Below are 18115 nucleotides of genomic sequence, written 5' to 3' on the forward strand. Positions count from 1 at the left end.
CTTCTAATAACATCGTGCCATCTATACTGGTACCTTCTTACAACTGAAAATGGCCAAGTGTGTACTGAGGCAAAGATTGTTTTGGATATCAACTTCTACAATTTTGTAACACGACGTTGTTAGAAAAGAAACTCAGGCGAAGTACTAAATGTTTAATGTGATCAATGACCCTTTAACATTTGTTTAACAGCCGTTTCTCAAAACCGATGCGCAAAGACATTTTTTCGTTCCGTTAAATGAATTTACGAAAAACTGCCCTGTCCAATCAGAAACGATTTCTCATCGCGGGCCCATGTGCTTATAAACTTATGCGCAGGGTTTCTCCATTTAGTTTACCATCCCAGAAGGCTGCAAGGAGGTTTGACTGCGGCGGGAAATAACCCCTACGTCATAGCTAGGTCTGTCAATTTTGGGTGGTTGTCAGCTGACACTTAAGAGGGAGCTATATCGTCAGTTTTCAAACAGAACACAATGGCTGATGATTGGGACGGTGGAAATACGACCGTGAGTATTACAGCATATCTTCACGACAATTGTTTTTCACAGTTTCGCACTCTGTCAACATGGCAAAGTTACGCTTCTGTTGGGGTTAAATCAAAATGTCGGACCTGCAGGGGGACATTTGCAATGGATTGTCTTTTTCGCTCAAAATGTACCTGTTAAATCTCCGACTGATCACCACTGTAAATGTCGCTTATTACATGGGATCTTACTGTCTATTTCTTTGTTTTCATGTAAACTTTTGCTACCCTAACCCTTGAAAATGGATCCACTTGAGTCAACCACACGTGTTTTGCCCAATGAAAGATGACATTCGAGACTGTTTTATGAAACCAAACATATTTTCATGTCCAAAATTTGACGTGACGTGAATATATCCTTGTAATCTGCTAATGCTCCAACACGGGCAACAAGGTAATTTCTGATTTCGGACTACTGGGTACTGTCATATTGATGACCATTTTTTATCATGTTGGCATTGACGTTTTGAACTAAATGACACTACTCTACTTGTGTTACTGTATGCTAAATATTGTTGTTTAGGATATATAGGTGAACATTATTTTGCAATCAGTAATTGTTGGCAACCACTATTATTAATGTTTCATGGTCACTTGACATTCGTCATTTTGTCATCAGTGTTAAATTTCAAGTAGACCCATGTCCAATTTCTTGGCTAATGGTTGGTGTTCCATAGCCATGACTTGCTGTTTGTAGTTTCATCCTGACCTTGACTGAACATTCATCTGTAATTTTTCAGGCACCCTCCCAAGGCTTCGGAGCTGGGTAAGTAACCAAATGTCTGCCGACTCGACTGACCCAGCTAGTCATAAAATCTACATTTTTTAATGCAATAATTTGTCAACAGTACCATTTGACGAAAATTTATAATACTTGTCTTGTTTGGTCTTTGTCAAATGTCTGAACAAGGAGACTTAATTGTGAATCTTAGTATCCTTGTGTCATGTAAGTTTGATCACTTAAGAACTGTCGCTGAATTTTCAAAGTTATATTGATATCTTATTTTCAAATCTCTTACCTCTAAACTTGTTTATTTATGTGAAACATTTCCAAAATCCAGGTATTTTTACTGCTTTTCACAATCGCGGCATGGCCACCCTCTCACTGTCAACACAAGTGAGCCAGAAAGCTACGTCACATAAGTTCGATCATATGATTGGCTGGCTTGTCGCGTAAACAGGATTACTTGTAAGGACAATCTCTTGTGTCAAATTCAGAGCTAGAGCAGTCCCAAGTAATTTTATGGTATTTATGTCCATGAAACGTTCATTTTATGTTTCAATACTTCTAAAAACGATGAAAAGTCACAAATATTCAGCTTATATACAAGTATTATGCAGGGAATTATTCTTCAGGCTCATCGTGAAGGGCATCAAACCTCAGAATGTAGACAAACACCACAAACTGGCTTGCAGAAACGTAAATGTGTTCTGTGCTGACATGTAGGGTGGGTACATTGTGCCAAGGTTGTATTTATCAATGAGGCAATAGCTCGAACTTCATCAGGTACCAATTCACAGAAATTCTCAAAAAGCATTAAGTTTTCTATAAGAAATGGCCCTTACTTGTTTCCAAAGTTTAAAATTTTGACAAGGATATCACGTGTCTGGACAAGTCACAATTAGACCAGCAATGTAAACAAACAGAAGACAGGGGTGCTGTCAATTTACAACGTGTGAAATTTATACTGTTTACATTTTATTTGAGCTGATAAAGTTACATTATTGATCTAGGGTTAAAAAGTAGTTGTTTGCTGAAAATGAGCTATAACTTACATTTGGTAACTTGACACGGAACATTTTCCGGTCCAAACGAATGAAAGTGGTGTCACCAGAAGATCAAAGCTGCAGATATCGTAAGTTATCGCTACGTATTGCGACAATTACCATTCAAAATGGGCGATCGAAGTTACATGACGATCGAACTTGTGTGACTTGACGATATGTGAAAGTGTGAAATATCTGTTAAACTAACTTCGGCCTAACTACAGTCTCAGACTCTGAGTGGTAGTGAAATGTTTAAAAAAGGTCTTTACTGAGGAGAGATTAGTGCAGAAATGAGCAATGCAGGTTTTTTTCTAAGCCCAAAGCGACATTTGGAACTGACCATGGCTTTATGCAAATTAGAGTGGGATGATATTGTATTACAAAGGACACTTTTTAAATGCCCATTTTGAAATTAGACTTAGCTTCATTATAAAACAGCGGCTGACTTTGGGATAGGGATATCAGCAAAGACAATCCTTTAGGAGAGTTAAACTGGGAAAGTAAACGGCATGTCATAACAAATAATATCCAGTACTGCCGATCTTTTGAGTGATCATGCCACCTATATATTTTGAGACATTTAATATGATGGCTGATTGAGGCTTTTCTATGGGTATCATAGAATCTCAACATAAACATTATGTAAGGAGGACACATTAGATGTTAATCAATAGATGAGACATATTCAACACTCAAGAAAAAGAATAAAATATCTTTGAGATGACCCCCTTGTAGGCAGCTATTCATATTTTTTCAAAGTTTTGCCCAATTTTATGAGTAAAGAGGCTTTTCTATTTTCCGATCACGCATCCCACTGAACGCCCTGTTGGACCAAAGTAGGCGTAATTTTTAGGGATACTTAGTAACAGCCTAGAAACAGGTTTTTTTTCTATTTCTGACAGTACTTTAATTACAGTAACTACTAGTTAACTATCTGTAGAGACTTTACTGGATTCCTAATGTATCCTTCATTATCCCCCGCAACGCGTTTTGCAGGGGGTATTAAAATGGACTCCGTCTGTGCATCCGTCCGTGCACATTTGTCTTTTCCGGAGCAGAACTCTAAAAGCATTCAATATTTCTTCACCACACTTGGCACATACATAGATCTGGTGGTGTACTGGTGCCTTTTGGTAGTTTTGGAATTCTGAATAAAATATTTTTGGCGTTTCTATGGCAACAAGTTTGACTGAGACTGAATTTGGTGATAGTGCTCCTTTCAATGCTCTCCTCCATATATACACACCTAAATATCTGACATAATCATAACTTGTAGACATAATCATGAAGAGTATTTTGCCATTGCGGGGGATATTGATGACTTGTTTATCATCATTTGCAGCCAGAGAATAACAAAAGTCCAGGTTTGTGGTTGTATTACAACTCCTTGTCCTACTGGCTGTAATAAATGTAAAAAGCACCTGTTAATGACTAGAATAAAATGATATTGAAAGTTGGGACCATCCCAGCAGTGCCGAATGGATAACAAAATCCTCTTATGCTTGCCTCTTAAGTCAGCTTGAATGTACTTTATGATGCAGGAGGGGCTTTGGAAGAGGCGGTTTTGGAGTGTCGAATGGAACAGATGCAACGAAGAAAGTGTTTGGATTCCGTGGCCGAGGAGGCTTAGCTAAAGAAACTGATAACAGTTCTGGTGACAGCTCGAGTAGACCTGGTGGATTCACATCTAGGAATGGAGACAGTCAGAATGGGTTTGGTTCTAGAGGGGGTTTCGGAAGCCGAGGGGGTTTCGGAGGTTCTAGGGCCACATCAGATAATGATGGAGGATGGGGGGATTCGGGGAGCTCGGACTCGAAACCAAGTCGCGGTGGTTTTGGTGGTGGTCGAGGTGGCTTTGGAAGCAGGCCACAGGTAAATGGACAGAGTAATGATGACAACAGTTGGGGAGATTCGAAGCCAAGTAGAGGAGGATTTGGCAGTAGAGGAGGATCAAGAGGTGGAGGATTTGGAAGCAGGGGAGGTAACTATTGTCATTTGGTACTCAAAGAATATTGTGTTCAACAAAGAAACAAATCATTACAACCATAAATGGGATGACTTGCAAAACTTCCAGCTTATGTGCCAGAAATGTTTTAACTTTTTTATATATAGATCAATGTTATGGTTAATGGAGAATGATATTGCACTCGCCCTGTTTATATTTACTCTCTGCAGTCCAGTAGCTAATGTTGCAATATGCAACATATGACATCAAAAACATGTTTTTTATACAAATTGTTTTACTTCTTTTAGGTTTCGGGTCAAGTGATAATGACGACGCTCCAAGGTTGGTAATTGAATATTTTGAATAATGATCACTGATACATGTTATTTGATGAATATGGTCTATGATTATTCAGAGCTCCAGATAAGATTTAGCTAATGTGGGTACTGTACCCACTGTATTTTTTTGGAGTGGGTATTATGAATGTTGTGTGGGTATTTCATTTTCCGTTACCCACTGCTTTCAAATATGTACGTATTTCAGTTATTTTACACACCTAAGTATTGTGTCATTGAGTAAGTTTACTAAGCAGGTATGTTCTGCCTTATGTCATACCTAATCAAAACCAACTTAAATATAAGGGAAATGATTTTATAAAAAGTCTTCCTATACTGACAGTACAACACTTGTCCTATACTCACAGTACAAGTTGATGGCAATCGATGTCTTTTTCATTACGCAAGCGATTTTTATAAGTATATTCCATACGCATTTGTTTTAAACTCTTTGCGTATCTAACAGTTTAAATGCGTAATTGGTACGCAACAGTTATTTTTCAATGCGTAGTTGGAAAGTTTCTATGCATATTTTACCCGGATACGCAGCTTATCTGGGCCTCTGATTATTGATATGCCATTCCAAACTTTTATCATATTAAACAGTAAATGAAATGTGGCACTGATATTAACTACTATGCCATGTTTTCAGGGGCGGAGGTTTTGGTGGCCGTGGGGGCAGTGAGTATATGCGTTTAATTTATTATTTTACTGTCGTGTTATGTCAAACTGTTTCTCTAGTGTTATTGTGACACTGTATTGTAAAGAAAGGATATGAATTTTGGACAGGGAAAGAAAAACACATTAAAGATGTGTTTTCAGTTCAATGATAATGCATTTGTATTGGAAATAATTATGTATATCCCAAAATCTGCTATGCCAGAGAATGATTAAACATGAAAGTCTAGGGGTGTGTCGTGCACACAGATATTGATTTAGGAATCCTCAGATTCAAATACCACAACATGGAGTACCTGCATTATTTTCCACCTCTTTTTCATATTTAATTCACGGACTGCTTTGATTCACCCTTGCATTGTTTATGGGTTCATCACATTGCTGTATTCCCGGTTCATCAAAGTACTACTGGTCATGGCCTGCATCACTTCAAGGCTTTCCTCCCACATCAACTACACTTATCTTACTGCTCACTAGCTTACCTATTTCATTACCCATCTTCTGTTATTGCATGTATTCATTGCTTATCATGCTTCAGCACCATGTACACCTTGCATTATCAGGTAGCAGCGGCAGCGGGTGTTTTAAGTGTGGGGAGGAGGGGCACATGTCCCGAGAATGTCCTAATGCTGGCAGCTCTGGAGGTAATACATTGTCACATTGGTACAGGCAATTGTCTGTCTGGTTGCTGCCTTGTCAGCTTCATGGGATTCACCTTTCTGTAGTCGGCTGTCACACTGACTCATCCTCTCTGCTTGTAATTCATTTGTCATATGCCAGAAATAGTGATAGCTACATTTAGATACTGCCTGTTGTATTGTGATCACTTTAGATTACACATACAATTGTCCCTATTTGTTTCATTTTGCTTACTTCTCCCTGTTCATCTATACCAGCTTGTCCCATCCATGTTGATGATTTCACATGGAGTGGTATGCCTGTAGTGTTTCTCATGTGCTTGTGATCCATCTTCAGGGAGAGGTGGAAGCCGTGCCTGTTTCAAGTGTGGCGAGGAAGGCCACATGTCCAGAGAGTGTCCCAGTGGAGGAGGTAGGTTGGACATTCCTCGTCATCTAGAGAAAATATGTAGTACATTAGTGAGAGTTAACTCCTGTGGATGGGCTGTTTTAGAAGAGTGGCATCACTGATAGGATACTGACTTTGGCACAAGGATACACTAAGAAACAGCAGGTTAGATCATTAGAACACACATTTGTATGTAATGACGATACAAACTAAACCACACACACAGTTGTAAAAGTGTCGGCAAATATCCATGAAAAGCTTTACAATGTAAATGTTCGTCCTACCACAAAATATTTTCCTTATAAATGTCTTGGTGTTTTCAGGTGGCGGTGGAAGCCGTGCCTGTTTTAAGTGTGGTGAGGAAGGCCACATGTCCAGAGAGTGTCCCAGTGGAGGTGGAGGAGGTAAGTCATGTCACAAGTGCAACAGATTACGTCCATGAGCCCAGACATCCTATATCTTGATGATTTCAAAATGGCTAACACCTATTGATTGTAGAAATATTAAACTTGTGAGACGGGTCCACCATATGATGGAAGATATGGGACATTATCAGCAACACTTGTGATTAAATTTGCTAAACTGAAAACGCAAATGTTAAATAGTTAATGTGGTCATTCAGTTCCATGTGTTGAGTGTACAATTTTGTGATAATAGCAAGCTGACGTGAGTGTTGAAATTTAGGTGTTACATTTTGGCCACATAATGACGACTTGCGCGTCTCGAAACTGCTTAAATTATTTTCTTCTCTCAAGATGACAGTGGCATTATTCTGGTGATGTAGACTTTGTTATAGTAGCTATGAAAATGCTCAGAAAGTATTGTAACCAATTGTTCTAGGGGGTCAGTGAAGAGCCAAGCATAACATACTCAGGAAGCGACTGGACTTTTCTCTGCATAATATGAATTTGATGCATTGGGGATGACTACTTTGAAAATATTAGGCTGTAGTTTATGAATTGTTTGTGTGTATCATTGAATTCTTCCTCCCACGGACCGATACTTTCCTTATAAATGTCTTGGTGTTTTCAGGTGGAGGTGGAAGCCGTGCCTGTTTCAAGTGTGGTGAGGAAGGCCACATGTCCAGAGAGTGTCCCAGTGGAGGAGGAGGTGGTAAGTTGGTTAACTGAAAGTTTTTTCCAGTGTTGATATTTTGGTGAAAATCTAGGTTGTGTTTTTGTTAAGCCTGAATGAATTTATTTTTGTCCATCTTCTCTTCACAAAATAGCTGATGTAACATCATATTTTGGGTCCTTCACTTGAAATAAGAATAAGGCCAAATGTCATGGAATGTCTTACGATACCTGGGGAGACCTGATTTAGGAACATACCTGGGGACACCTGAGTTACTGTTATCAGTTAGTGATGAGTTTTCACAAAGTCGCCCCACTATATATGGCTATACATAGAGTTGATCATTGTTGAATTTGAGTAATTTGGTGAAACCCCCATGATATGTGTTCTTTCATACGTGTGGTCACTTCCATTGCAGGTGGCGGTGGTGGTAAGAAGGGCTGTTTTAAGTGCGGAGAGGATGGTCACATGGCAAGAGAATGTCCTAATGCAGACAGCTCTGGCAAAGGTGAGATATTATATGTGCAATAATATCTGAAAGGTACACTACTTAAAACAAGTTTAGAACCAACTGCTTCTTTCGTGTTACTAAAGTTAATCTGTTATGCTGTTTATCTCTGACCTTTTTTTGGGACCCGTGAAGATCTGGGTTAGAATTAGTCTTTAGTAACCCATGCTTGTCGTGATAGGCGACTAATGAGATCGGATGGTCAGGCTCGCTGACTTGGTCGACACATTTCATCATATCCTAATTGCGTAGATTTATGCTCATGCAGTTGATCACTGGATTGTCTGGTCAATTATTCAGACTGCAGCCATATATCTTGAGTATTGCTGAGTACCAACCATCCAAATCTGATTTTTATATATATATTTTTTTCAGTATGAAGATGAATTGATGTTTTACTTAATTGCATTGAATATTAACATGTACCTAGTAATTAAAAGGGTTTATCCATTTCACTTCAAGCAAATATCTTAAACATAGTGACTGACTCATCTATTATATCTTTACTGTATCCACATTGGCATGGAAACATTTCAGTAGCTGTGTGTAAAACATTGTAATCAACAAGTCAACCAGTTTAAGAAATAGAGGCTGATTGTACCTGAATAACATGGTGTCTGCATGTTGTCAGCAAGTTGACACACTGGTTTCATCACATTCTCAAACTGTATCTTCACGTTTTCTGCAGACGATCGTCCACCTCCATACATTCCTCCTGCACTGACAGAGAATGAAGATGAGATCTTCCAGTCCATAGAGAAGGGCATTAACTTTGACAAATACGACAATATCACTGTGGAAGTGAGTGGGAGAGACCCTGTTGGTTTCATCAGCGGTTTTGATGAAGCTGGTCTGTATCCCACGTTTTTGAAGAATGTTCGAAAGGCGAAGTATGAGAAACCAACCCCTGTTCAGAAGTATTCTATTCCTATTATTGCAGCTGGTCGTGACCTGATGGCCTGTGCCCAGACAGGATCAGGCAAAACGGTAACATTCATTTTATACATTCTTGCACATAATGCTATCATTTGATTCTTTAGTTTTTAGCATGAATTTGAACTTCTAAGGTTATACGCATGTCCAAGGTCTGGAGTTACCATATTTACCAATTTTCAAATGGGAGACATTTTGTTTGAGAGGGATCAAACCTTTGATGTGTGAATGATGTTTGAAGTTACACCATTTGTAATTGTTGGGATTTGCCCAAAAGCCTGCAGTATTCTCTTCGATTCTATAGAAATGGACATGTCATGAAAGGGTCAAGGTCACAAGTTGGGCAATTCACAAAGTGAAACTTAATGTATTTTGTTTGTGGATATAGTTATTGACATTAAAGAATATCCTGAAATCGTCTTATTCCATGTGGATCTGTAAAGAGCTCAGAACTCAGTGTCACAGAATTGAAAAATATCACTCAAAAGCTGGTAATTACATTTTCTCGAAGTATTTATGCATGTACTTAGTCAGTTTGAATGTCGCGATGTCAATCTGCTGGGAAAGGATAAGGTTGAAGTGAAGACAAAGTTACCATTCAGCTTAATATAACGTGGCTGTATTTGTGTGTAAGGCATGTGTGATGTTCATTAGATTTAAGTAGTAATGCCCCACATGTTACATTGTTTCCAGGCTGCATTCTTGTTGCCAACATTAACCTGTATGGTCAAGGAGGGATTGACCACTAGTCAGTTCTCAGAGGTACAAGAGCCTCAAGCCATCATTGTGGCCCCCACCAGGGAGCTGGTGGTACAGATCCACTCTGATGCTCGCAAGTTCTCTTGGGGGACGGAGGTTCGCCCCGTGGTAGTGTATGGGGGAACGTCTGTTGGGCATCAGCTGAGGGAGGTGGAGAGAGGGGCACACATTGTGGTGGGGACTCCCGGGAGACTGCTGGATTTCATCGAGAAGGGCAAGGTGAGAGACCGTCCATTGTCACACTCAAATACTAATTTAAAGATTAAATGCTAAATGATTATTTTCAGTGTGAAATCTGGAATTTGTTGTGAACTTATCCAATATAAACAATCACACGCAAACATTGTCTGGCCTAGGCCTGTCTGCTCTTGTTATAAACTATTGATGATGGAGGATTGGTGTGTATGTTTCCAGATTGGTCTGGGTAAGGTGAAGTTCCTCATTCTGGACGAGGCAGACCGAATGTTGGACATGGGCTTTGAGCCGTGTATACGCAAGTTAGTAGAGCAGCTGGGAATGCCCCCTAAGACCCAGAGACAGACACTAATGTTCAGTGCTACATTTCCCACGGAGATACAGAAACTAGCAGCTGATTTTCTGAATGATTACTTGTTCCTGACAGTGGGACGTGTGGGTGGGGCCAACACAGATGTAGAACAAAACTTCTTTGAGGTTGACAGACTACAGAAAAGGGAGAAACTTTGTTCCATCCTCACAGAATCTGGTGAGTCTGTTTATTTACTTCTCACTTTTATTTTGCTTTTCACGTTCGCTTGTCATGCCAAAGATCCGGGTTTGATTCCCCACATGGTTACCATGTGTGAACCCATTTCTGGTGTGCCCCAGCCGTGATGCTGCTGAAATATTGCTAAAAGCGGCGTAAAACTATACTCATTCACTATTTTGCTTTTCAGATTTGATTGAAATCAAGAATGGTTTAAGGTTTTCTCTTTCCTGACCACTTAATCTTTCATGGGGCCTGCTTGGCGGCATCTGCTTGGAGTGTGGCAAAATGTTTACTTTCTTGAGCAATAATCCCTGAAATGCTATGTTTGAAATGTTTCTGGCTGATGCAAACAACGTGTGACTGATCCAGAACGCTGAGATAACTAAACACATCTACTCATTGTTACTTTAAATGTATCAAATCTTTTGCTTTATCACAAGTAATTTTGTTGTTTCTGTACTAAACTAACCAACCAAAACATTTGGGGAAAATATTAAATGTTGGGCTACACGTTATTTTTTATCACCTAATGTTACTGGTTTGCTAGTTGTGAACAATAGGATTTGGATCTTGTATTTGCTTCAGTTCTCTTGACTTATCTACATTGTATTTTTGTTAGTTGATATGCTCTTCAACGAAGTGTCATTTGCATTTTCAGGTTCAGACAAGACCCTGGTGTTTGTGGAACAGAAGAGGAATGCAGATTTCTTAGCTAGTTATCTGAGTCAGTCTGGCTTCCCCACCACAAGTATCCATGGGTAAGTGGCGCTGTTGACACTTCAGGAATATCCCGTGTATCTCTGGTAGTGCACCAGCTTGTCCCCTCTGTGGCGCATAATCTCTTGAGTGGCAGAGTTTGTCTGATGTTTCAGAATGGGCCTGAGAACATAATAGTTCACAGCATTAAAGTCTACATTTAGGGCTTCACTGCAGTGTGTAGCACTGTACGGGGATTAATGTGTGTTGACCCCTGTAAAATATAATACAGATATATTAGTATTGAAATGATTCAGCAAGGTCACGATGCATATCGATGCACAAGTCACAATATGATACATATTGCGGTTCGCCTATTCATGTCAAATCACATAGAATCCTTGGCTTTAAACGTTTTGGGGCAGGTTCAAAATTAGGAGCATTTATTTATTGTCCCCGCCGCAACACGGAATGGGGGACTATGTGTTCAGCGGTGTACGTATGTACGTACGTCCCGATTCTTGTTAACGCGATATCTCATGAACTGTTGTACACAATGTCTTGAAATTTGGTGACAGCCTACATTGGGAGATTATGCAGACACCAGACGATTTGGGTGACCTTGACCTTATTTTCAAGGTCACCACGACACTGACCACTTTTCAAACTGTTAACGTGATATCTCATGCACTGTTGTACCCAGTGTCTTCAAATTTGGTGACAGTTTACATTGGGGGATTACACAGACACCAGTTTATTTGGGTGACCTTGACGTTATCTTCAAGGTCACCACGATACTTTGACCGCTTTTTAAAGGCGATATCTCATAAAACATTGCACCCAATGTTTTAAGTATGTTGACAGCCTACATTGGGTGATTATGCAGACACCAGTCATTTCAGGCATCTTGTATGTGACCCAAAAATAAAAAGTAGTAAATATAGATATTACATTCTTTAGTGGCGGGGGACATTGCCACATCAGTGGCAAACACTTGTTTGTTGTTGTTTTTTTGTTTTTGGTTTTTTGCACAATTTTTAGTAGTGCAGTTCATTTTGCAGGGGAAATTACTGTCAAGACACTTGTGTTCAGGAGTGTTGTTCATGAGCGCCAAGTACTTAAAACTGTTGTATCTGGTCACCCCTCTAGAATATCAAATTGTTTGTGTGCACACACCACACATTCCTGGTTTCAAATTTTCCATGCGATTTCTCTTGTCCATAGTGATCGTCTGCAGAGGGAGAGAGAGGAAGCCTTGAGGGATTTCAAGAAAGGAACCGCACCTATTCTGATTGCCACATCTGTGGCTGCTAGAGGGTTGGATATTCCAGAAGTGAAGCATGTAGTCAACTATGACCTGCCCTCATCCATTGATGAATATGTTCATCGTATTGGCAGGACAGGTCGCTGTGGCAACTTGGGGAAAGCAACAAGTTTCTACTCCCATGACTCTGACAGTGCCTTAGTGAAGAGTTTGGTTCGAATTCTAACAGAAGTAAGTTGTTAAAGGCTCTTGTACGTATAATACCAGATTGGTGGAAACTTGTGAAGTTTTTATGTGTATGTGTTCTAGCTAGCCTTACTGAGGTTCCTACTGTTTGCTCCCCAGGCTCACCAGATAGTGCCTGAGTGGTTGTCAGACTACTCCCTGACCAGTGATGGAGTGATTGACAGTGCTGTCCACGGCTTGTCAAGTCAGTATGGTGGAAAGGATATCAGAAGGGGGAAGGTAACATTTAACATTTCTTATGTTTTTCCTTATCCTGACTAATGCTTATTTGCTTATTTGCTTTGTCATCCTCTTGCGAATGGTCAAGTGGAAACTTGAATCCCTTCAATTCCCTTGAAGCGAACATACAATCACTCACCCTGAATTACCTCCCTTTTCCCGCCAAAACTGGCACGTGACCTGCCATGCCTTGCTCTTCACTCTCTCCTCACTTCAGGATCCTTTCGCGGCTTATAACTTCAAATATTTTGGATATATAGCACAAATTGTGCCGTGATTGTGTTTCTTAATATGTTGTTTATCACATTTATAAACAAAATTTGTACATTGTATTGTAAGTTAATTCACAATTTCACTTGTTCCAGGTGACTGTTTGTTCACATGTTTTCAATGTAAACAACAGTCCATCACTTCTCAACACTTGATTTACACCCTGGGTGTTCTTGGCTGGTTTATGGTTTGAATATGTCTTGATGTTTGATTATTGTGTTTAATCATGTGTATATATTGAATTTATGACTTCATATATCTGTTGAATTGTGAAATATCAGACTTATAAAAATTTCATATGTGATTGAATTTTGAGCCTTAAGTTATACAACCTGTTGTCAGATTCAACCAGCCTGCGTGAGAAGGTGATACAGTCTTGAGTGCTGTGAGTTGCTGCGACTACGTCTTGAGAGCTGTGCTGATCTACGATGTCATCCCAGTCGAAGTCTGCGATGTCACCAGTAGGGGAGAAGTCTACCCCACGTACTGTAAGTAAAAGGAAGTCCCCACAGGCAGAGATGGCGCAACATAAGAAACATGGGACGGCCGCTTCAGGGAAGCAGTCCACGTCATCCAGGCACTCATCTAGATCTTCCTACTCTACAAGATCTTCGAGGTCGTCGTTGCATAACCCTATGCAACGACCTTCAACAGATGTTGGGGCACCTGGTGCTGAAGTAGATGGTTCCAGTCCTTTGGGACCTCCAGTGTTGCAGCCTGAGGTCTTCCTTGCAGCGTTGCGTTTGGCGTTTGAAAACGCTATGTCGTCAGCGATGTCGACAGACGAGTCAGTTGCAGTCATCCCGCAGCAGTGTCCGATTAGGAACGCAGAGGTCCTCAACGTTGAAGATTTTGCTGACACCATCGCCCGTAGGGTCATGATGCAGGCCTTGGAGAAGAGGCTAAAGCGGGAGAAGAAGCAGACGGTTCCTGAGAACAACATTGCAGAGAGGCGAGATGATGGCAGACATCGCAGACCAGTCCTTTTCTACGTCGTCAGCAGTCAACGTAGACATCTCTAGTCAGAGCCTAGCAGCTGAGCGGGGACAACCTGCAGAAGATGATGACTTCGTCTTCACTGAGGCAGAGGTGCTGGCGTGGGTGGCTGATGGTCTCCCGATATCGTCTCCATCCGGAGATTTGAGTCCGGCCAAGACGTACTGCATGAAGGAAGATGACTTGGAGTCGGTTACCATACCGCCGATGAAGCCCATTGCGCAGGTTGCAGACAACCTGAAAATAGCCTTTGAAAATGCCTCAAAGACACAAGGGCAGCATACTCCGCAGTTCAGCACTAGATGGTTCCGGCATCATAACATGAACCACTTCAACAAGGCGCCTGACTCGCAGTCTTGCAGTTACAAGGTGGAACAGCTTGATACGATAACCCGTAGGGCTTTTTAGCAAGGTCAGAGCCATCAACGAAGCGCTGATGTGTGCTTTCAAGCATCCTAAGACGGAAGAACGGATGATCCGGTCTACACTAGTGTTACAGCGCATGGATCAGGAGTTTATCTCCGATCACTTGGCCTCTACGTCGGCAGGCATCACACTATTACGTCGTCAGGGGCTGCTGAGTTCCTCTACATGGCCAGATGTCTACACCAAGCCTTTACTACGAAAACCTTGGGCACTGTTTGAAGGCGGCATCCGGCAGTTGTCGCGTGAAGTAGCAGACTACTTGTGTCATCTGAGGTCCACTAGACATCTGAAGGGCTCGACGCTGTCTACATACCTTGTGGCAATCATCTCGGTCATCACCATGAAGACGGGTGAAGTTGACCAAGGTGCCTGAACTAGTGGCCCTGCTGAGATCTTTCAAGTTGGAAGATCAACAACAGAAGTTCAGAGCACCAGCATGGGACCTCAACATAGTGTTGCAGCACCTCATCAGTGATGTATACGAACCGCTGACGCAGACGACATTTGAGTTATTAACTAAAAAGATGATATTCCTCCTCGCCTTGGCTACTGCTGCCTTGATTTCAGAAATACACGCCCTTGACTTCAGCCGTACGAGATTCGACACGGGAAGAAGGGAAGCAGTCCATCTGGCCTTAGATGGGACTTTATAGCCAAGAACCATCTACCGGGCCAACCGGATCTTCAGTTCTACGTTCCGGCATTATCAACAATCCTGGGTCCAGAAGACACTCAAGATTTAACTCTATGTCAGAGCGCTGAGAATCTACTTGCAGAAATCTGCTACGAGAAGAAGGAATTTCAAGCGTCTATTCATCCCGCTATCAACCGCTACAACTGTAGAAGTATCCCGTACAATGATCTCCTTCTGGATCAGAGCAGTGATCCTAAGAGCCTATAAAGCAGCAGGGTTAGAGCCTCCAAGAGTATCAAACCCACATGAAGTTAGGGCTTTGGCCTTGACACTCGCCCTACATAGAAACTGCTCTATATCATCTATAATGGAAGGCTGCTTTTGGAAGTCAGACACTGTCTTCGCTAATCACTACCTGAGAGACATCTCCACAGAAGACGTATCAGGGATACACCAGTTCGGCCCTCTAGTCGTAGCGCAACAACTCACTGTACCGGCCAGACATTGAAGAAACTCGCCCTTGTCACGCAGATTCTTTGACGCCAGGCAACTGTCCATTGCCACCAGCTGAGAGTCCATGTTCCCCTGACTTACAAGATAAGTCAGCGCATGAGTGATACATAGACTCAGTTATGGTATTGTTCTTGCCTTAACAGATGGGTCGTGATTCAAGTTTCGGTAAAGTTCTTACCGTAACATTGGGTCGTTGCAGATATCTAGACAACCAGGCGTCTAGTATACTAAATCCACAAAACTTAAGAAGTTTACTTCTAATACGAATGTATAAGAAGGTGGTCCCCCGACAAGCATCAAGAAATATTGAAGTTGGCCGCAGAAGAAGAAATTCCCAGGGGGTATATATATCAAGCGTGAACGCTGACGTGAATACAATCATACAGGGAATCCCGGTAGGTGGTTGACCCACCACCGATTCAGTCGGATTCAGTAAGCAAATAAGCATGAGTCTGGATAAGGAAAAATATGTAATTTTTATGATAAAATTAATATTTTATACTTATCCTGACTCATGAGATGAAGAAGCCCTCCCAACCGTCCCCTCACCACACAGGTTTCCCTGTAAACCTGCGTGGGGCTTATATCGGAGAGTGAAGAGCAAGGCATGGCAGGTCACGTGCCAGTTTTGGCGGGAAAAGGGAGGTAATTCAGGGTGAGTGATTGTATGTTCGCTTCAAGGGAATTGGAGGGATTCAAGTTTCCACATGACCATTCGGAAGAGGATGAGAAAGCAAATAAGCATTAGTCAGGATAAGTATAAAATATTAATTTTATCATAAAAATTACATTTTGAAACTTATGGAATTGTTTGTAAGAATCAGAATAAAATAGACAACAGATATCAATTGTGGAAGCATAATATCAAATGTCCCAAGCAGAACCCAGATGAAGTACTGGCTGTCATACCGAGGACTGTGTATACCAATATAGGAATACAGTCGGTCACTGTTTTCTTTTACAGTTCAATTCTGGAGGTGGAGGTGGTGGCGGAAAATCAGGCAATGCCTGGGAGAACAGCTGGAGTGGTGGCGGGGGCGGTGGATCTTCTGCTGCTGCTGCAGATGCTGACGAGGAAGAGTGGGACTAAATCTTTCCTGAACATCTAGTTCTTGGAGCACCAAAAAGACATTCGGTTCAATTTATTTGGTAATATTTTACAAGGACTTCATTGTTGCTGTTGCTTTTCGTACTTCATTCTGACAAATTTTCGAAGCCTTTTGTGAAAGCTGGAAGGCTATGTTGACTATGGATATCCCTCATCATTTGATGCATCAGCAGATCTTTGATGCATTGTGTGAATGTGACAGTGTTGCAGCTGCCGTGTTAGACTGTGATGACAATCGGAGAAATTAGGACACGAGATGGATATCAGTTTACGAAAGACTTACTATTTCTGTTTCATTTCACTGCAAGATTGCAAAACACATGTATTATTTGGTAAAGTGCTCAAACTTACAAGAGTAGGCAGATCAGTTAGCTGTGTAAAGGCCATACAATCTGAGAGTTTTCCTAAGACACACTGGAGTCGATCCATCCCTGGCAAACTCCTCCGAATACATGGGCATTATATTCCTGATATTAAGCATGGATATATCAATAGGTCTCAAGATTGGTAGCTATACAGTATGGTCTGGGCCACTTTGTAGGGATGGAGGAAGTTTGCAGGGATGGATTTGTTGCTGCTTAGGGGTTTCTATTGTGGTGTCCACTTTAGAGACTCTTGACAGCCAAGAGCTCAATGTACAGAGAACGGGCATGTGTATTTAAACTTGAAGTGAACTCGTAACAGAATATTGAGTGCAGTACTGTGTTGAAACCCGAGGTGACAGGTTGACTCGTGTAAACATGGGTTGTCATACATTAATCCGTCCTTTACTGGAAACATTCCATGGTTGAAGTGGACACAAAGAATTAATCAAAACATCGTGTGCAAGCTAGTCATACGGGTAAAAGATTTAACTTTGCTCAATAGCTATCACTGCCCAGTCCTAAGGGTGCAAGTACTGCTTCCAGTACCTGGTACCCCTGTACTAGCTCTGAATGTGTATAGTGGAGTTGATAGCAGATTCCAAGTGAAATCTCATGTGCCAATAGCTATTGTGATGCCAAATCTTTAAAAGTTTGTATACAAAAAAAAGTTTTTAGTATAATTTTTGATGTACGGTGCTGTAATATTGTTTTCATTATGGTTACTTTTAATAAATGTTTTGTAATTAAACAGTTTATGTTGTTTATAAGGGTGTTCTCCATTGGTTTTATTGGATGGAATATTGGTTCTTTTATGGAAGATTTTTATTATTTCTGTGAGATGCTTAGTGTTTTCAGATGGTCTGAGATAAAGGTGGCAATCATTGTTTGCTGAAAGAGGCAGCCAAATGAATTAGGTGGTCAGAATGGTGACAGCATATATTGATGTTCTAAATCTCCTTGCCGAATTATTTACAGACTGCCATCTGATAGCTGGAATATTGCCCAGTGCAGCTTTAAGGCTCAAAGAAAGTTGGAATAAATGCTAATAATTTACAACATTCTTTCTTTGAAAACTAGTAAAACATTCTACATATCACCAGTTAAA

General features: G+C 41.0%; 1 protein-coding gene across 6 annotated transcripts; it reads left to right on the forward strand.

Annotated features, from left to right (window-relative positions):
- The first annotated feature begins 323 nt into the window (after positions 1 to 323).
- LOC124292500 (probable ATP-dependent RNA helicase DDX4) lies at positions 324 to 17758 on the forward strand. 6 transcript variants are annotated; one of them, XM_046729614.1, is made up of 17 exons: positions 324 to 504; positions 1262 to 1287; positions 3830 to 4269; positions 4542 to 4575; positions 5221 to 5249; positions 5810 to 5890; positions 6222 to 6296; positions 6596 to 6668; positions 7303 to 7385; positions 7765 to 7854; positions 8543 to 8841; positions 9481 to 9765; positions 9961 to 10270; positions 10932 to 11031; positions 12194 to 12464; positions 12579 to 12698; positions 16502 to 17758. In XM_046729614.1, exons 1-17 carry the CDS (start codon positions 472 to 474, stop codon positions 16625 to 16627), a joined length of 2475 nt encoding a protein of 824 aa, XP_046585570.1. In that variant the 5' UTR covers positions 324 to 471; the 3' UTR covers positions 16628 to 17758. The 6 variants fall into 6 exon arrangements, with proteins under 6 accessions (XP_046585570.1, XP_046585569.1, XP_046585572.1 ...); XM_046729613.1 differs by having other exon boundaries at positions 325 to 504; positions 6596 to 6676; positions 7305 to 7385; XM_046729616.1 differs by lacking the exon at positions 6596 to 6668 and having other exon boundaries at positions 325 to 504; positions 7305 to 7385.
- Positions 17759 to 18115: the final 357 nt, after the last annotated feature.

This window comes from Haliotis rubra, unplaced genomic scaffold (genome assembly GCF_003918875.1).
Source record: "Haliotis rubra isolate DU_JTF1 unplaced genomic scaffold, ASM391887v1 Scf52, whole genome shotgun sequence".
NCBI classification, from domain to species: Eukaryota; Metazoa; Mollusca; class Gastropoda; order Lepetellida; family Haliotidae; genus Haliotis; species Haliotis rubra.

Coding starts and splice junctions, on each gene's coding strand:
- LOC124292500 (XM_046729613.1), top strand. CDS start 472: ATGGCTGATGATTGGGACGGTGGAAATACGACC. Junction 505..1,261: donor GGGACGGTGGAAATACGACC/GTGAGTATTACA, acceptor GTAATTTTTCAG/GCACCCTCCCAAGGCTTCGG. Junction 6,677..7,304: donor TCCCAGTGGAGGTGGAGGAG/GTAAGTCATGTC, acceptor TGGTGTTTTCAG/GTGGAGGTGGAAGCCGTGCC.